The 21083-nt window shown below is 37.4% G+C and overlaps 1 protein-coding gene across 4 annotated transcripts in view; it reads left to right on the top strand.

Moving 5' to 3' along the window:
- The window catches only part of BRAF (B-Raf proto-oncogene, serine/threonine kinase), a 79727-nt gene that overhangs the window by 33827 nt on the left and 24817 nt on the right, over positions 1 to 21083 (top strand). For all 4 annotated transcript variants that reach the window (XM_041487455.1, XM_041487457.1, XM_041487456.1 and 1 more), the window contains 6 exons: positions 7503 to 7606; positions 8309 to 8411; positions 9696 to 9844; positions 10905 to 11024; positions 19189 to 19348; positions 20846 to 20882. In XM_041487455.1, the coding sequence (XP_041343389.1) occupies positions 7503 to 7606; positions 8309 to 8411; positions 9696 to 9844; positions 10905 to 11024; positions 19189 to 19348; positions 20846 to 20882 (673 nt within the window). The remainder of the gene's footprint in view (positions 1 to 7502; positions 7607 to 8308; positions 8412 to 9695; positions 9845 to 10904; positions 11025 to 19188; positions 19349 to 20845; positions 20883 to 21083) is intronic.

Genomic DNA, 21083 nt, shown 5'->3' with positions numbered 1-21083 from the left:
CTGGGATCCTTCAAATACTCTGTTTTTAAATCTGGTACTTGATTCATTTTTTTTGAGTTCGGATTTGCATCTTGCTTTCTGTAGTTTATGCTGTGAGTTTGTGCCTCAAGCTTTCTGAGTAGTAAGCACTGGATTTCTGTAGGCATTTGAGCTGCCCTACCAGTTTCACCTGTCAAGTATAAGGAAAAATCAGAGAAGGGGTGTTCAGGCAGCTGAATAAACCAGTTTCTTGCTTTTAATTGCACACCTGGTCTGACATGATTAGGTTTTACTAATCAAAAATACAATTAAAACCTCCTGTGTTGTATCAAACATGCAGGAGAAATTGAGTTTATTTTTAGCCTGTGCCAGTGGTTGGTTGCTGAATATATCTGAATACTTTGGAATTTTATGCATGTTACTAACAGTCTGGTGATATGAAGTAAATGGTAGTTTACTTTCAAGTAAACGTCACTTGATATTTCTGTATCACTAGAAAAATTTATTCCATCACTTATTAAACTGTCTTTTCTCTTTCCTTGAGAGTTTCTTTCTTTTGTCCTTCAATTCTCTTCTGCCCTCCCACTGAAGAGGGAGTGAGCAACCAGCTGGGTGGTGCTTAGCTGCCTGACGGGGATAATTCAACACAAGCTACCCTCAAATGCTACATAAATTCAAAGGCATATGTGTTGAAAAGAGAATAATTTAATCTATTACAGTTTTATTGACACTGTCTTAGATTGCAAAGTGAAACAATATTGAAAACTTGCCATTAGAAAACTGATGACTTGTCATCTGGAATGCCATGTGCAACATTGATTGTTGGTTTTTAATCAAGTAAGGAGTGTTTAGTGATTCCTTATGAGATGGAAAGTATGGCTGTAGAAAGTAATGAATGCTAGGAAAAAAATACTGTTTGGAGCATGCTTTCTTTACCTCATAATGTGCTAGGCAGGCACTCAGTGAAATGGAATGCAAGTCACAAATCTGAAAATGGTTCATAATAAATGTTTTAATTCCATGTCTAGTAAGTCATACTTAAATTTGTGCTTGTGTTGTTTAAGCAAACTAGCCAATAGGAGTTGTAATATTTCTAGAGAATGTGTATACTATCTGAAGATGGAAGTACCCATTTGGTTTTAGGATCAGTTGCAACAGCTTAGAGAAGGATGTGAATTTTAGCCCTTCTGCTGTAGTTTCTTGCCCCCACGCTGCTTTTAAAGCACTTGGAGTGTGATCAGCTGAGACAGGACTCTACAAAAGTAAACTCTATTACAAAGATTTGTTTAAACTGTTTTGTACCTTAAATTTCTAATGCATGTGGGTTTTGGTTTGGAGAACAGCCAGCTGACTTTTTTGTCTCTTGAACAGAAACCACAAGGTCCTGGGGTTTCATGCCCATATAGTGGCTACAGATATTTTTCTAGATGAGCATTTCTCGCAAGTCTGAAGTCTAAAGCCATATTTTCCAAACTTTATTTTACTAGTAGGTCATTGTCAGCCTTCACTGTTTCTGCCACTGGTATTCACCCTAACAAAAATTTGAGGATGATCTGCTCTCTACTGTCCCCTTTAAAATAACCTCTTCTGAACACAGTTTGCAGCTGTCTCTCAAAAGTTTTAAAAATTATCTGTGGAGGCCATTCATTAGGCACACTAGGTTTCATCCAGTGTGGTTGAGTGATGTTGTATTCTTGAGAAAATACTTCTGCACTGACATAAATCAATCCGTAGTGTTCTACATTTAATTGCATTGGAGGTGCCAGTGGATGCTAGTAACCCATGTCTTTGCAAGTTAAATGGAATGCATTTGATTGAATGGTGTAACAGCTTTGTAAAATGGGTAAATTCTGTTCAATTTCCCTTGGAAACAAGATTTAATGCAATGAAACTGCCTCTCATTTGTCTCACTAATATGCTTCATTAAGAATGTATTTTCTTGCTGCTTTCTCCTGGAAGCTCGACAGAGCTTCATGTCCTGATATCCAGAACAGCTGTTTCTGAAAGCTGTGTTCTTTTCTAGAGGATGTGATGTTCAGTGCCATCTTATGTCCTTTTTGCCACAAATGAGGGTAATTTTATCTGTTAGTGCTGTGAAAAGTAGCTGACTGATTTGGTGAAATATTTGTCCTCCATAAGTAAGATGAGAAATTAAATGTGGATCTCATGTTTGGATTTTACCAGAAAACCTTCCATGTTAGAAGGCCAAACTAATTATTTGGAACAAGTATAGTTTAGCCTGATTTTCTCCCAAGACATGGAATTCTGTGAACATGTGGCTGAAATTTTTTTCATCCTGGATATCAGGTGTGGGGAGGAAAAAAAGTATGATCTTTCAGATATGTGTTGTGGTAAGCAAATAAATACTTTGAAGTGATATTTCAAATCCATTCTACTTGGCATATTTCCACTATTGTACCCAGTAGTCTGCTTGATTGTTTGGAATTGCTGTGAAGCTCTAAGCTATGTTACACATGCCTTACATACTGTACATATGTTACACTTTGCCAAAGTGAGCTGAATGACAGTGTTAGGCTGGGGGAAAAATGAAGCCAGCTAACTAGTTTTGAGAAGTATAATGCCAGATATTCAGGGCTGACTAGCCTTTCTACTTCCAGAGAATACCTTTGCATTGCTTTTTTTGGAGTGATTCTCTGTCTATTTATTGCTCTAAAACATTGGAAACTACAGTGGTGTAAGGAAGCATTTTTAGCTTCCTGAGACTATGCCAGTTTCTAGTCTGATGCTAGAAGAGTGATGTAAGAGTTATTTAGGGACGTAGCCCTGAATTTCTTACTGAATTCAGAATGACCTGATTTACAGAAATAAATGATTTATTATGCATTGCTTAAATACTTGTGGCTGCAGTACTAAATATATATCAATAATGTTGTTGCAAATACTTACTGTCCCTAGAAATAGTTAAGGTGAGTAAAAGAAATTAGGACATTAAGGGCTATAGTTCTGTTTAATCTGTTTAGGTAATAACACTGCTGAGAATTTCTGTAATCTGGAATAATTTTCAATTTTTTTCCTTGGGGCTTAACATTTGCAAACTTAAGTATGTGGTTTTGGTGTTGCCCTGAATTGCTACTTACCCACTTTAGGATGCTCAAGTAAATTATCTTCTCTGGTTTATTATTAATCTACACAATGAACACACCTTGCAGTCTGTGTTAGCAGCTTCTGTACTGTTTCTTAGTGTTAATTAGCCCACACTTTCATACTCTTCACTTTTGCGAGTTGCTTGCTGAATCAACTTACTAATTGCTATAAAAACCTAAGCCTTTTCTGATCTACAAATCTTATGTATATAAGTAACCTGAAAAGAAAGCCCTTAACAATCACAATTTAGAAGTAAATCCCCTAGCTTAGTAACATGAGTTTCTAGGTGGTAACCATTGTGAAACACTTGGATTCTCTTAGTTGTAAAACAAAGGGAGCAAGAGTTAATGGATCAGTGCAAACAAAGTGGATTTTAAATAATACTAAACATGCTATGTTTCAATAAAATGCCAACTTTGTTCAGTGTATTGGGTTGCAGGCATAAGAGTTCTGTGTATTTTGGAGTAGATGAGAAATTTTCTCCTGGGGAACTGATTTTGTTAAAAAATGCTGATGTGATTCAGTTAAAATGCTCTGTGGGAATTTTGGCAGAACTCTTGATGGAATTGATAAACCCTCCTTGGTGCTTTCCTGCCGTGCTGGAGCTGCCGGATCCTGGCAGGCACCATGCAGGATCCTGGGGGCTGCACCATGCGGGGCTCCTGCCCTCTGCTCCCCTCCCAGCCTGGGGGGCCACACACCCTCCCTCTGCCTGGGGCTGAGAAAGAAGCTGTTCCAAAACTCCTGCTTTGGAATCAGCAGGAGTCTGTTAGTCAGGAAAAAAGAACTGGTTTTGGGTTTTGTTTTTCTAAAGATTGAGTTGGTCTCCAAATCACTTTGTTGGAACCAGATTTTTCTTTAACTTTGCTATAATTTGGGGGTGAAAAGAAGCTGGGGACAAAAAGAAGTTTCAGCTGGAATGCTTTGCAGAGTAAGATTTCTGCTTTACAGCAGGTGCTAGTAGGGACTGAAGGAGAGGGCTGAAGGGCTACCTGCACAGATGGTGATAGACCATGCTGTACCAGTCTGGGAAAATGATTAATCAATACTACAGGGACTTATTCTAGCACTAGGTTCTTTTAATTTGGCCTTATGTTTCTCTGCTCGGGAGTTCTGTAAGAGAATGTTCTAAATGTGATGCTGATTCAGCATCATGATGGTTTTTGAATGTAATAAAAGCAGTTCTTTGGGTTTTAGCTGGATCGTGATGCAAATGGCAGTGTAGAGAACAAATGTTCTACCCATGTTTCTAATTGCAAGTTGCATAAATATGACTTGGATTTTAATGAACGGGACTTGGGATAATAATACTGAGGAATAGCAAATGATTAGTGAGCAGGATGTTTAATGCACATATTTTGTAGTCCTATTGCACTTTTGTTGCTGTAGGTAACCTTCATTCTGACACTTCCCAAATTTTGAGTTTGTATTTCAAACTTTATTGATCTCTTAAAAGAAACCCTGTAACTTCATAAACCTTTTTGTTGACAAAAATTAAAAGGAAAAAAATTACACTGGTGTAATTAATTAATTAATAGCATTGGAACTTTGAGGTTCCTGATTTCAGGTTCCAAGCATTTCCTTGCTTCATGAGTTACTGTAGTATGTTGTCATCATTTATGGAGGATCAGTGCTGGAGGAAGAAAATGTTTTCCAATGACTGCAAGGCTGTTTATCTCTTCTTTAATGTTAGTAATCTTCCTACTGCTTGACTTTTCCACCTTGTCCTGTTCCATTCCCTTACACATGTCAAGATTTTACTAACCTGGTTTCTTTTAGTACTTAACTCCATTGGAGTTTTCTGCCTAAGCTAGAACCTCCTCCTACTCTGTGCTGGGTTCTGTTGCTGCTCTTAGGCATCTCCTTCCCTTGACAGTTCTTGTCCAAAACAAGCCACCTTTTCTCCCAATCACAGCTTGAAAGTTTCCTGTTTAGGATGTACTTGCAGTACTTCCCCAGGTGTTGGCAAGCAGTTCTCCCTGCAAGGTGGTTCATCATGTCATTTTTTCCTGCCCTCAGCCTCAGCTCTTTCGTCTGTCCTCCCTCTGTCTTGCTTGTTTGATTCCCACCAACCTGCTGATGACAACTCCCTCTCCCAGTATACACATGCTTTCCCTGCATGTTCAGTTCTTGAAGTTTGTCCTGACCCTCTTCTCCCATTTCTTCTTCATGCCCTACCTCTTTCCTGTTCTTTTCATTCCCCTTGTTGTCCCCACCTGCTGCCTGCCACCTTTGCAGTATTTCAGTTTCTTCTGCCACTGTGGATATCAGTGGTGAAGTGACTGAGGCTGCTGGGAAGGTAGTCCTGAATTGTCTTTGGGGACTCAACCTCTATCCAGCAGGAGCTATACTTGGAGGAAAAATAGCCTTGAGCCAAAGAACACTTGCTTCCTCCATGAAAATGGCTCATGAGCAGATCTAATGTGTGGGGGAGGTTGAAGCACACATGAAATCCTCAGAGACTTCAGTCAGATTCTTAAAAATATTTTACTCTCTATTTATTTTACTCTTTCTCTCTCTCTCTATTTGTAAATATATATGTTGGAGGCACGGAGAAGAACATTGAGGGGACAGACAGGTTCTTTTAGGGGTCTTTGGCAGAATGATGATAGCACTAAATCATAGGGACCATTAAAGAGTTATTTTCTTAACAAGATATTATGATTAGCATAGCACAGAATGTATTATTAGAATGGCACATGAGTTCTACAAGCAGAATCAATGTTGTGTAATTTATAAGTAACATAATACAGAATTTATAATACAACTTCACTTATAATTTCTAATCACCTTTGCAGGTCAAGACAAATCTTTAATAGATGTTTTGCTGTATCAATACAACAATCATAATTTAGACTCAACATTTGTATAAAATAATTTGAGTCACACCCTCCATCCTTGGAGAAAGGAGTTCCTTTCTAAGGAGTTACTTAGAGTAATAAAAAGATGTATTAAAAAAGAGCACAATGTGTAAACCAAAGTCACCTAAGGCTGAATGTCAAGACTGTAAAGTAGTGTGCTCTAGGATGTTCTTTTCAAGGAATTCATACAAATCTTCTTTTAAATGCTTGTGTTGACCAGATGAAATGCACAAATATCCTTTTAAGAGGCCCTCTTGTGTTAATGGGAAGAAGACAGTGAAGCAAAATATTCCTTTGTGGCTTCTGAAAGTGCATATGTTTGAGTTCCAGAAATGCTGTATTTAGTGTAACCTCAAGTAGTGTTCACAAAGCTACTTGAAACAGACTGCTACTTTGCACTATCATGCTTAAGTAGGACATAGAGCCCCTAAATACCCATGGAAATTTAAACGCAGGGAACAAAAACTAGGCTCAGATCCAAAGCCAGCTGAAGCTGATTAAAAGACTGCTTTTGGCTACTGAGTGCTCTGGCTTAAGCCACTTGCAAGCTAGATTTGAGTTTCAGGTGTTCAGACAGACTTGTCAGGTTTGTTAATTTTGTAGGTTTTTCTTCTGATTTGTGTTCAAGGTACTGTCTATGATTATAGGTGATATCCCAATGTGTACAGTGCCTGAAGCCTTACATATTTTCACTACTGAGTTCTAAAAATAGTTAGTACATAATATTCAATACCTTAACTACACTTAATCACCAGATCATGTATTCTTTTTTATGGCTTGACACTATACACTGTTAAATCACAGGTATACCTAGAGATGATCTACTTACTCGTATAAGATATGCCTGCAATTAGAAGTGAGGGAAATACATAGTATGGAGTTCTTGATTTGGCTAGTTTTAATGTGCTACTCCATTCTTCCCATCCTGTTAGTTATCTAAACTTTTCAAGCTAGGAAACAGAAGAGAGCAATATATTTTCATATGAGACATGTCTGTAGAGTTACAAATACAGGTTAAAGTGAGAGGTGATGGTCTGCATGAGTCAGATGACTGTTTTGTTTCACTTGTTTGCATGCTTATCTTCTGTTTTAGAAATAGAAAATAAAATATTTACATTTTATAGTAATGTTTTTTTTGAGTGCAGTCCAAGTTAGTTCCTTCACTTAATTTCACTTGGCATGTTTCCCCACTTATGTTCAGGCCAGCCTGTGAAATTAAAGCTGTATGTAGTTACTAGCTATCTGTGTGCTGTGTTTCCAATTTCTTCCAGTTGAGAAAGCTGGAAATTCACTTTTGGAGTTGAGTGAAGATTCTGTTCCAAATGTTAATAGATGTGTAGAGCTTGTTGACTCTTCTAGCTGAGCGTTTTTCCTCATATACTATTCAGCAACAAAATTTTTCTCAGTACAAAAAAGGTTTTGGATAACTCTGACCTACAATTCTGTAAAGCATCCTGAAGAGTGAGTTTTAGCACTTAAGGGTCAAAACGCTTGCATCCGTTTTGGGGGATAAATTGGAAGTTGTTTTAACTAATTTCTTTTGTATTTGACCTCTAGGTTCCAGCAAGATGTGGAGTGACAGTGCGAGACAGCCTAAAAAAAGCGCTGATGATGAGAGGTCTTATTCCAGAATGCTGTGCTGTTTACAGAATACAAGATGGGTATGGTTTGTGTGGGATGCTTTTTTGCTCTTGGAATCAATTATTGGAGCTACCCAGAATGGCCAGTTCTATCCAGAGGTTGTTTACAGAGTTCAGAATTTTATGATACTTTGCGCTAAACAATTTGCACATTGCAGACATGTTGAAAAGAATGTCTTACTCCTAGGAAAAGGCTCAGACATAATATTCAGTAATATGAAATTATGGCAAACCACTCATTTAATTAAACTCATGCTAACCAAACAAGTATTAAATAGCTGTGTTAACTTCTTGGTTTTATTTCATTTGGCTATAATGCATTCTTAATGAAAGACAGAGTTCCTTGGGATGAGAAAAAAAGAGTTTTCAGCCCTAAAAATTTGTATATTCGTGTGCACAATTAGCTATCTCTGTGGAACTCTTACACAACAGGTATCTTCACAAACACTTTATTTGATCAAAAAGCCATCTGCCATGTAGGAAACAAGGAATTGGCCACTACTGGAGCTGATAGAAAAAGTGCATTTCCTTCCTGCAGTTTGTCCAGGGAAGGTGTGCTTTGTGTGCTATGTACTGAGCCTAAGGTCTTGTTCTAAAGTTTCCTGCAATTAGACTGGGTAGCAACCCCCCACAGTGTAACTTTTTAGCTGATCTCACAACTTTGGCAAGAGACATGTAAGGGCTTGTGTGCTGATGCTAATGAGAGGCTTATTTGCACTTTAGAGAGAAGAAGCCGATTGGCTGGGACACAGACATTTCCTGGCTCACAGGAGAGGAGTTGCATGTGGAAGTTTTGGAGAATGTGCCACTCACAACACACAATTTCGTATGTACTGGGTTTTGTGAGATGCTGAGTGGGGTTACATCAACTTCATACTTTGAAATTCAGCTTACCAACTTGGAATATTTTGCATCTGTGGGATGTGGTAGGAGTTGCAAAAGAAGTTTTTAATCACAGTAGCTTAAGTGAATTAGATAGAATTGTATTTGAAATAAGTGATGCTAGAGTACTTGATCACCCTTAAAACTTTCACGTTTTGTTGGAATACACCCTCTAAAATCTATAAATGTAAGGGGTTTATATCAGTACTGCATTGCAGAGCTGTAATAATCTACTATTTTTGTATTGCTGTATCTATAAAATGTATTCTGGGCCTCCCTGCTGGCTCTGCAGCAGCAATTAACTAATGAACTAACTATTCCCAGAGCAGTGCTGACATCATCAATGATGCAGTGCACAAATATGTTTTGACCTGATAAGGCACCAAGTAAATGGAAGCTACTAAACAGAATCTGTCTAAATGCTTCCAGCTACATACAAAATCCTGTGTCACATTGGGAAGAAAGACCTTCTATTTCAGCTTAAAACATAGCAAAATTCTATCTGCAAGCTGTTTCAACCTATTTAGCTCAAACTGGCTGTTTGGGTTATGGCTAGTTAGGTGAACTCTAGTAGGCTTACATTTTTTATATCCCACTGAAATTCTGATTATTACATGTAATAATAGAACTAAGAATGTGTCTTTACACTAGGTATTGCTGAATTTGAAAATTAAATAAATAAATTCCCCCCTGTAATCTGGGGAGAATGCGTGATCATCCTTCTGTGATTTTGAATGTTTCTGAGTTTTAGTAGTCAAAATTATAACTATATCTGTAACCATACATTGAAGCCCTATATATATGTATGCCTGTGTATTTCCAGTCCTGTGAGTATTATATGGAAATGTTCTTTGGCTTCTGGAAAAGTTAGAATATGAAATAATATTTCAGCAGCTTTTGGTTTTATAGGTTGTATCCAAAAAAATTCTCATTGTTTGTGTCTAGCATGATAATAGTAAAGTTTTGCTTCAGGTTTTTTGCTCTTGTTCTTACTGCTAGTGATGTGAACCATTAATTCCAAGAAACAGTTGAAAGAATGTTGTAGTGCATGAGAACTGTTTCAGAAAGGAGATGACGATCTTTCATGTAAATCTGTTTGGTACATAAAACTGTAGCTCCAGCATCACAAAAGAGACTTTTAAGTACACTTGAGGGAGGTAAAAGCAAATAGCCTATGTTGGGCTTACAGAAGGACTCTAGGTGATTTTGACTATTTTTGCCAATGTAGGTACGGAAAACGTTCTTCACGTTAGCATTCTGCGATTTCTGTCGGAAGCTGCTTTTCCAGGGGTTCCGCTGCCAGACTTGTGGCTACAAATTTCACCAGCGCTGTAGCACAGAAGTGCCACTGATGTGTGTTAATTATGACCAACTTGAGTAAGTAATCACAATTCATTTTCAAGTTGAGCCTTTTAACAAGTGTACAGCTGTCAGTGATTTCTTGTGTTAAATCTGTAATTCAGGAAGTCAGTGGAGGTGCCTGAAAAAAAAAAAATAGGAGTTCAGCTGTTCTTGTGAGACTGCTTAATTCATACTCTTTCTGTGCTAGCTCAGACAACCAGTTCATATTTCTTTGCTGGCCTATGAAGCCCTTTTTTTTGAAGTATGAATAGGGTTGCTGAGCACTTGACTGTATTGGACAGACTACTCATTGTGCACAGTTGTTATTATTAATCAAAACTGGTTCTTTATTGTGTGATGGTTAGGGCCATGTTTAAAATTTAGTTGTGGGTTTATTCCCTTCAACCTGAAAAAATGTCAAGAGATAGTAGTTGATTATAGTGAAATTGCTGTTGGTTTTACAATAATTGAAAATAAATCTGCTAGCAAGATTAATGCCTAGGTAAGAGCCGTAAAAGACAATGACCCAAGCAGTCCAGTGTTCTTGGATTGAGTTACTGAACTATTTGTTCAAACAAGTCTGATGTAGATTTAGGATCTCGTGTAAACTGGGTCTGTTCTATTTGATTAGTTTCAGCAGAGGCTATTAAGTCTTTTAAATAGATTTTTGTATAAGGAATAATTTAAAATGCTATTTTTCTTACCAAGAATGAATTTAATTTTAGTTTATTTTGGTATTTGTAACTGTTTCCATTGGCATCTCTGGAGTTTGTGCTCAGGGTGTAAGTTTATGTACTGATAGATATAAGTTGTTTATTCTTGAAGATCCAGATGTTTACAATTCCATCTAAAAGATTAAAAATTTAATTTCCACAAAGTTTATATTTAAGGCATGATCTTTTGATCATCTGTGAAGTAAATAATACTTTTAACATATCTTGCAGATTTAATGTGTGTGATCTTTAGTTTTAAATTTAGAATTTAATCAATGAGGTTTTGGGGTTTGGGATCTTTTTTGTAGTTTTTGAGTATTATATTGTGAAACTTCTGGGTTTTGCACAAGTTAGGTTGTTTTTGTTCTGTTCTTGCCTCACAGTTTGCTGTTTGTCTCCAAGTTCTTTGAACATCACCCCATACCACCGGAGGAGGCCTCCTTAGGAGAGACCACCCCAGCATCTGGATCATACCCCTCAGTGCCCCCCTCAGATTCAGTTGGGTATGAACTTATTCCTGCTGTTTAATAATATAACTTTTCAGTACTGTGCTAAGAAACACTGGAAGTAATGCTTTGCAGCTCTGCATTGTAGTCATCTGGCTTCTCATGCAAATACCCACCTATGCTTAACTTAAAAGAAGTGAATGTTTTCATTCACACAAATTCTATAAATTAGTAATGAGCCTAGGTTAAATGTGTGTGTAACTGTCTGTAGAATTGGGGTATTATCTGTTTCTTACTGATTTCTTCTACTAATAATTTAGACCTGGTCTAAACTGGAAAGATTTTATACTTAAAATTAATATAAACCAAAATTATATCCTCACAAATTCTTTTAGTTGGTTATTAAATTATAATTTATATGCTTTGAAGTGACATATGTCAGAGAATAAACCACATTACTGTAAGGCTGATGTGAACAGGTGCCAGTTCCAGGTTCTTAATACTGTTTTAGTAGCTTTTCCACATACACTGCTTTAGTATCCTCCAGACCAGCTGTCCTCTTCCTGTTCATGTTGGATTATACCAATAGCATCTGTTGCTGCAGCTCCAGGTTTTGTAAAAGTAGACCTCTAAAACTCACCATTTCCAACAGAGATTCTGGACCCTTTCTCCATGAAGAGATAAGAGCCCATATTTATTTATGTTCCCAATAGCAAAGAGATCAATGACACCATCCACCATTAGGTAGCTGAACAAATGTCCAGGGAAGAGTAACTCAGGGATGTATATCACACTCAAGAAATCTGGTGCATATTTATTATGAACACCAAATACGGAAGCCTTCAGAAAACCATTCCCAGGACGTGTGTGCTGTGTGGAGTTGAGCTGAATGTGGCAGAGAGGATCTCTTGAATTAGTGAAAATTGTGCCTAAATGAAGGCAGAGACACACTGGAAGCTACACAGGCACCTCTGGACTCTTTAACCAGAAGATAAATTTTCTGGACAGCCAAGAATGTTTTAATGAAGACCCAATAAAATGCCTCCCAGGAAAACAGATTGACAGTCCTCTGCAGGAAGGAACCTCACTTGGTAAGTACAGAGATTATGTTGTTACTTGTTCTATTTTGTGCAGATTCAAGTGAATTCAAAAGTACGTCTTCAAGGTAGTGAATGTTGCCTTTAGATGCTGTGGATATTAGTACAGCAGGTTGTGGCAAGGCTGCTTGTCAAGTATTTGTCATGCTACAGCCAAAATTGTAACTGGGCTAGAACTATTAATTCATGAAGCAACTTCTTCATGCCAATTGTGTTAAACACTAGTGGATGTCAAAGACACTATATAGCCCTAATTTTAACATTCTAAATTGTTCTACTTTTCAATTGCCTTTGCATCACATAGGTCCATTCTTACCAGCTTGTGAGGTTACAGTAGTATGGATTATCTTGATACATACACTACTTCAGGCAGTCTTAGTTTTGCCAAGTGAAAACAGAAGGAAAAAATGAGACCAAAGCTGGTTAATGCCTTGAGATCTTTAACTTCACATACATAAAAATGAAAACATTTAAATACACTTGCTAGTTGCTGTTTAGGAGCTTTTCTCAAGTGTTGCATCTATAAATGTGTGTAATTGCAGAAGATGTAAAACATTTCTAGCTTTCTCCTTTCTTCTTTTTTGCTTTGTTGTCCACTTTTATTGATAAACAAAACAAAGGCATACATCATGCCTGCCATATTCTGTTCATTTTGGAAATGGTTTATGATTATCAGCTGGTGTTCATACATAATATGCATGTTAGTCATACAGTGTTCCCCTAGCATCTGTGTATGTAGCACTTCCTTTCCAGAAGTAGCTCAGATGTTCTTGGATGTGCATATAGCTCTATCCGTACCTTTTCCCAGTTATCTTTCATGCCTTTCTTTAATCATACTTTTCTGCTTTTTAAGAACATAATTGTGGAAATATTAATCTAGCTGAATTTGAAAAGCTGGCCTTTTCTATAAAAACATGTACTCATCTGTGGTTTTATTAAAGAGGACTGTTGCAATCTGGGACAGCAGCTCAACTGGAATAAAAAAAAAAAGGCTGACATTTGAGCTTATATTATCTGGGAGGAGAATATAGGATTGATATTTGAGAGCTGAACAATGGGATGGAAACTATGAGGAACTAGCGCTTTATTAACACTTCCTAAATTAATAATTGTTCTTTTAATTTCTCTGTTCTAGCATCTTGCATGGAACAGCTCACAGAGAAAGGGATGTTATTAATCGTTTGGTAAGCCTGAGGAAAGAGAAGGCAAACATCCTTCTTCATCTCTAGCCTTGTGAAGGGATCCCAGCAGCAGGCCAAGTGCCCAAAAGAAAGAAGTTTGTGTTGCAAGACAAGTTCAAGAGTGAAAATGTGCAGTGGGAGCAGATGGAAAAGTTTGGAAGAGAAAGGGACATAAAGACCCTTGGACATGATGCAGAAGCTGCTAAACATGTTGGAGAACTGTTTCACTGTGCTCATGTACAACATCCTAAAGCAATCCAGGCCTGTAGCCTTTCATTCTTCCAACTGTGAGCCATAGGCAGTCCCACCAGGTTTTCCACCCCAAGGTGTGGGAGCACATATGGTCCCATTTCACATTTTTGAACCCCTTATAAAATTGTGTCTAGCAATTAGGTTTTGTGTCTTATTTTAGTTCTTTCCATTTGCATTATCCTGTTGTGCCAGAGCAACCATTTTAGTTACAACCTGCAGTTAAATGGAAAGAAAAGTGAAGGGCTCCCTGCTAAGAGCCATTTGTAATAAAACTGAAGTAAGGAAACTGTATATCAGACATTGTATTTGTTTTGTTCATTGCACTGTCATGAAATTTCTTCTCCATCTTGGCTTGTAAAATATGAGCACCGAATTCCTGTGAACCTGGTTCCCTCAGTCTCATATACATGAAAAAGAGAAATAAGCAAGTTGGCAATATCTTTGCTCTTTGAAAAACAGCATTTCCCAATATGCTTCGCCTCCTAAGCTAGAGGAAGAAAAGGGGAATGTCTGGTGCACTTTTCTTGGAAGCTTGCCAGTCCTTGCCTTTGAGCAGGCTCCAGCTTGTGATTAAACACCTCTGCTTTCCTTTCTGTTTCCAACTGTTCACTGATCATTCTGCTATCTTGAAGATACTTGAATGTGTAGAAAAGCTTCTGAAAAGCCAAGGAAGCGAAGATACAGTCTTAAAATATTACATTTTATGCTACAATGCCATTTAGATCCTGTGGTATGTAAGTGAGCAAAAACTTTGTGTTTTAATTCATAAAACAGTGAACTTTCCCCCTTAAAGTTCTGGCACCAGGCCTTTTCTAGGTTCCTCCATGAAAATGTTCCCGATGTTCCTACAATATACAAGTTGAGTTGATATGCATTCTTGCTTTGCAGAAAAGGTTTGGTATCAGAATCAGAAAACTCTCAGTCCATACAACAGGTGAGGGAAACCTCTTACTCTCCAAAACTTTATTTGCAAAAACCTGCTAGTGAACTGGACCTGGTTTGGAGGACTAACAGTGACAGTGGTTCTCTTGATAACCCCTGGTATATGAAGCTATGGGGAATTTTAGGCTCATCAGCTTTGATCTGGGCCCAAAGGCCATTAGAGATGAGTGCACACCATTTTGATACTCCTGACAGTTGTTTTTCACCTACAAGCCAACATGAATGAAAACAAGTTGTCATGGTATAAAAAACTGCACTAATTTGTGTGGGGTAATGACTTACAGATCTGTTCCATGATGCTTCTAGACTGACTTCAGAGGATGCTGCAAGAAAGATATTTAGCTTGTAGTTACAAACTGGTATTGTCCTTTTCTCCAAATTGGCATTTGATTTGGGATTATTGAGTATTTCCAGACTGCAGGGATAGGGAAAGTGGTATCTCAGCTATAGTAGCAAGCAGGTAAATTTAAATTGTGGAGGCTAAACAGGTTCTGATTTAATTATTGTGGTACTCCATAGACATTGCCAGAAAACCTAACTTTTTAATTTCTGTGTCCCAGATCCTTCGCAGTCCTAAGAAACTGCTTGGAACTGCAAGTGTACTTCATTAAGGGCAGTAACAAATCCAGTCTGGTGTTCATGCTCTGGTGTAAACAAAAACAGTCCAAAAAAGCCTTGATACACATTTTAGCTTAGGTTTGATATAGATATGAGTGTGCAGCCTTATAGGTGTGCAGCACTGAGCCCAGTGGCTAAACTGAGATGGACTTGTTCAGGGTGTGAGGAGGAGGAAGAAAATCTCAGTCTAGGAGAGATGCTGTCATTTTAAAAAGGAATGGTTGCACACCTTATAATTGAAGCTAGGTGAATGTGAATTCAAGCATTTACTCGAGTACAGCAAAATAAAAATACAGTCAACAGAAATTTGAAGCCCAAATAGACCTATCATAAGAAATTTCAAGAAAAATCTTTCCTGTGTAGACCAGCTCTTAGACACTTAAGAAGCATCACATTGGTGAGTAAAGGACATTAAGGAAAATCTGTATTAAAATTTTCTTTTGCACTTGTAAATTGAACTTATTTAAATCATTGCAAGTTCTGAAATCCCATAGACATACTGTATATGATTTTGTAAAATTGTTTGTTTATATATAACATAACATGTGCAGACACTTTTCTGAGTTACTTTACTCTTTCTTGTGGACCCAGTTTTGTGGGATAGTAAATCTGTGGACACACGGGCACTTCCTATGCTTGGTAAAGGGTTTAAGTTATTCTTGTTTCCTGATAAAACATCTTTCTGTTTTGCCTGATAAAAGGGAGGGAACAATGTGTTCCTAATCCCAAAATATGGTCCAGGGTAAAAGCGTGTTCTGTCATACTGCCTGGAAAGGTTATAGCATATTAGATTGAGATTTGACAACATCAGCTTGTTGCCTCAGAAGCTGAGACTCATTTGTTAAAAGGATGCCCATATCTCGGAGGCTGGGAGAAAGTGATTTATCTGCTTACTTGTAGAAGGTCTCCTTTAGCAAGGTGGCTGTAAACTGTTCAAAAAGGCCACAGGAGCAACAGAAACTCAGATCCTGATATTCAGACTGCATGTTCCTTTAAGCCTCAGCCAGTTATTTTTTTCAGGGTGGGTTTTTTGTTTGTTTAAGGTTTTTTGTGTGTGTTTGGTTTGGTTGGGGTTTTTGGGGGGCTTTTTTGTTTGTTTGTTTTTTGGGGCTTTTTTTTTTTTGTTGCTTTTTGCAGTGTGTTTTGTCAGCACTATGCTTCCACAGCCTAAGAACTAGTTTTGGAACTGGCCTGGAATAGACTATGTCACCCTTTTCCAAATGATGATATCTGGCCCTTTTAGCTGCAGTGCCACTTCTACTCTTCTTGAGTCATTTCATTGTAGGAATACTGTAGGAACAGCCTTTTGGTAGCTCAGAGGATCACTGTGTTCTTTGTGGTGATGTGATTTTGATAGAACAAGATCTTGATGCAGGCCAGGATCCAGCTTTTGCCACACACAGGGAGAAGCTGGTGGTAATATTTTTCTGAGCTTGTGATCTCAGTAGGCTGTCTTAGCTAGCAAACTCTTTGTCTCTTTTACTTCACTAGTTATCTTTTTCAAGAAAGAATTCTATTTAGCAGAAATAACCTACATTTTTTCAGAGTGTCTCAAGGACACCCATTAATAAAATCATGATGGAGCCTGTGGCTAACTGCTTATAAGGTTCCAATCTCTGGATTCTTTGTTGTCTAAAGCCCAGAGATCCTCCAAGTAATAGATTAGAGACAAAAAAAAAAAAAAAAAAAAAAAAAAAAAAGATAATTCTTTATCAACCTATTTTCTAAAGATCTGGACTTCCCCCAGTAAGAACTGAATGAGTAGAAAAAGCTGTTCAAGTTGTTTTCAAACATGGTATGATGTAGCACACTATCTGTGTTAGTAACATGAGGACATGATGACCTGTGACCAGAAATACAGAAGTAGCAGATGACCATTTATCACTCAAAGGAGGATGTAATTGAAACAATATTGCCTCAATCTGGTTTTCTCTCCCTTGTCTTACTCATGATCACAGAATGTCTGACTGCTTCTGGCTTTGTCATGTGGCAGAGCTCAGATGGTTTGTCACAGTCAGTTCTGGTGATTGTTGTGATATATTTCCCTTAATTTCCTTATTACCTGAGAACTCTCAGGAAGTTTAAGCAGGAGTTAGCTATCCCTGCAATGACAGTACTGGCCTTTTAGACAATTTTTAGACTTTTCTTCTGATACTTCTTTTGTGCAGCATTTGACACACTTGGCTTAAGATGAAAATGGAGTGCATTTGAATGTCAGTCAAATCCTGCATTAGGATCTGTGCAGTGTCCCATCTCCTGATGTGTGTTCTAGTCACATGATTTACTTACAAACACATTCAGGAGTTCAAAACTTCCTCATCTGCAATATTTTATCTGTAGGTACTTGCGTAGCAGTGAATGAAAACTTCAGCTTATATGTATGTACAACAACTGCATTTAAAAAAATAGTTCTGAAATTATAAACAGCTACTGAAATGCTGAGTTTTTCAAGGCCCTTTCTCAGAGATTTGACTATTGGTAGTTTTAGTTCATTGCTTCCCAGTATCTTCCCGATATCTATATCCTGTCATGTGACTGTAGGTAACTGCTTTTTTTTTTTCAAGTTAAGCAGGGTTAAACCCCCTGCCTCTTCTCTCCTGCCCCACTTCCCAAACACATTCAGGTATTTCATTGGAAGACTTACTAGACTGTTACTTGAATTAATTCACGAGCGCTTTGTTTTGCCATCTTCAATTGTGAGATTGTTGGCCAGGAAGGAAAAAATGACAGGTACTTAGGATACAAATAGCACTGATTTCTGGGATCAATGCCAAACTGGATAAATTTTTCAATGAAAGGTAGGATAGTAGGCTATAAAACAGACCACTTTCTGAAAAAATGCCAAGATGTCCTGTTGAAAATGTTTCTTTCCCCAAAGGTTTTTGAAGAGGCCAAGGAGCATTGGTTACAAGAGGTGGCATCAGGACCTATTGCTGCTATATGCTACTGTCGATTTTGTTTCTGAGGCTTCTCCCTGTGGACGTTGCCTTTGTGGGCTTGATAATTAATCCATGAGTCATTGAACAGCTGGAGGACTCCACTCCTCTTTTATAACTTATAAAAAAAAACCAACTCTTAAAAATCTTGTTGTCAGATACCATGTATATTTTACCATAAAGTTTTCTTTGACAGAGGTGGCAAATGTTTTCATTAGCCTTTTGCCTTACATCCATTAGATTGAATCATTAGGCTTAGCAGTGACTGACCTTGACTAGGGTAAGAGATAATTGCCAGTTTATTGCACTTTAACAAAATTAATGGATAACTGAAGAAGTGACTTTCTGCCTTTTTACAAACAAAAAACCCAAGTATTTAGTTGTTTTGTCTTTTGAATATTCAACTTATTATGCCATAATTAAAGGCTTTATCTACATTTATGACTGGCAGTGTTTGCATTTCTTCAGGAAGCTTGTTTGTGTATTCTGAAGACTTACCTTTTCAGTCAAACCTATTGCATGGTAGCACTGTAAATAACACTTTGAAATGTTATTTATGTGCTATTCAAAGTTGTTTCTTAAAGGTTGAGGTTAAAGGGTGATATGTTTATTTTTAGTGTCAGTAATACATTGGCCATATTGTTTGTAGTATCAATAATACATAATTATTAATCAATTAGAGTGAAAATTACATCTGGTCATTCAACCTTTCTTTGGTGAAAAATAATCCCATCCATACATTTTGTTTTATGACATTTTCCGACTGTAACATTAATATGAGATGTTAAGCATTTTTAGTTCTCAGTTGGTTACTATTAAAATGAGTGTATTGCATTGACTCAGAGGTGAGGAAACTGCAGAGTATCTTGATATCTGCAATGCATGTAGGGCAGCAGGACTTTTTCAGATGAGAATTTGTTATTACTAGTTTGGCATTGTAGGGGGTGGAGTTTTCATTGTTTTAACTCAGAACATTTCACAGCCATGTGATCAGGTAGTTGATGCAACAGAGAGTTGTTGGAATTGATCATAGGGGAATAGAGACTGTTCATTATTAATTGTTTTTATTCAGGGCTTTAGATCAGTTTTTTCGTTCTGTATTATTATAGTTGAAAAGGACTTACCACACCCACTATGCAGTGTTTGAAGCCATTTGTAGACCTAAATCCTCTTTTTCCTTGACTTTGTTTCTCAGACCACCAATTCTCCCTAGTCCTTCTCCTTCAAAATCCATTCCAATCCCACAGCCCCTCCGACCAGCAGATGAAGACCATCGGAATCAATTTGGGCAACGCGACCGATCCTCTTCAGCTCCCAATGTTCACATCAATACAATCGAGCCAGTCAATATTGATGTGAGTATTGCTGACCATTAGATCAAGAATAGTAGATGTGATGTGTTCCTTGTGAATGTCAGTGTGTTAAGTTCATTGTGTACACAATGTACACTATGTTTCTGAGATAATCCTCAATGATCTGCCATAATCTTCAAAGATCATTCATTTTTCATTTTTTTAATAGATTCTTTTTGCTGTTGAGAGCTGTAAGAACATAATCCATTCTCTGAAAGCAGAACTGCCTTTTGACAGTTCTGTCCTTTTGATTTTCAAAGAAACATTCTGCCCCAAACAACTGCCTTTTTTTTTTTTTCTGCCTTTAGTCCCACAGCTTATGCTGTTAGCATTCTGTGTTAAACACATTGTTGTGCAAGATAAAGACGTTTTAGTATTTGTATTCCATGTAATAATTTAGGCATTGAAGGAAACTTAAATAATTAAATTAAGCTTAGTTCACATATTCTGATATTCCCGAAGAGTTTAAGAGCCCAGTTTATGTTGTTCTGAGCATTCCTTGAGAATGTTCAGAAGCTGCTGCATTAAGGTTTTTTCCACAATTTTGAAATCTCTGGGTGGTGTAACTAATATAACTAATAATGATGGTTGGTATTAGCATAAGGACAGCTAGGACCTTTCAAGATGTTGCCTTTTGCTAACTTTGCTAACATACACAGTTTGTATTTTATCCTTAAATCTGCTGTCTAGAAATTAGTCATTTGTTGGGTGAGCAGTCTTGAAATCTGCCTGGACACTGAGGCACAAAATCAGTTTTGCATGTGAGCTGAGGGAAAGCTGAAATGTTAAGAGTGTGGCTATGTGGGTATTTGTATGTGGTATATGGCAGTGGTACAGCTGAGGCATAGCCAGTGCTTTTGGCAAAGCACAGGTGTGTAAGGAAACAAATATAATTATGGAACAAGAAGAGAATACAGAAAAAGCTTTATTATAAAAAAGGACATACAGAAGCAGACTGCTAGAATTTTCTCCTGTTTATAGAGTCCTTAGTGTAGTTTGCTTTTAGTCTGGACATGTTGCAAAAGATAGTTTCAGCTCACAGAGGATTGCAAGTGAAGAAAATCTTCTGCAGTTAGTAATTTCTGAGAAGAGCAATGTGCCTGGCTATGCAAATCAGGTGTATTGTTATGAGAAAAAACAAAGCAGGATTCATTTGACTCATGTACTTCAGTACAGAAAATTGATGTCCCAGGTTCTGATATGACAATTCAAACCATTTCTGCTACTGACAGCTGTGTTTTTAAATCAATATTTTCTTGTCAGCATCTCTTTTGAGTAGTGTACATTTCACTTTACTGCAGAGAGATGCTGTTTTAAAGCAACTTAATTTTGAGAAGTGTAGTAGTTGAGTCATTGCTATTAGTAAGTCAGGGTAGGAAACCACTTTTATTTCATGGGCAACATATGACACTATGAATTCATGAACTTATCAGTCTCAATTGATTCCAGAATGTAAATGTTAATACCTAAATTAAACACAGCTTTTAAATTTTTTTATAGGACTTGATTAGAGACCAGAGTTTACGAGGAGAGGGAGGTAAGTAGCATTTAAACTAACTACTGTGTTACTTTTAATTACACAACTGTTTTGTCTCTTCCTGCTACCCTACTTCCTTCTACAAAACACAGCCACAATGCAAAATATGACTAGAACAAAAAAGTGAATTTACATTTGCTTGTCCATGAACTTAGTACTTGTTTCATGAAGATTTGAGTCATTTGCTGGTCATTCTGGGAG

Source organism: Pyrgilauda ruficollis, unplaced genomic scaffold (genome assembly GCF_017590135.1).
Source record: "Pyrgilauda ruficollis isolate IOZ18807 unplaced genomic scaffold, ASM1759013v1 scaffold80, whole genome shotgun sequence".
NCBI classification, from domain to species: domain Eukaryota; kingdom Metazoa; phylum Chordata; class Aves; order Passeriformes; family Passeridae; genus Pyrgilauda; species Pyrgilauda ruficollis.
This window is presented reverse-complemented; position numbering and strand designations above follow the sequence as displayed.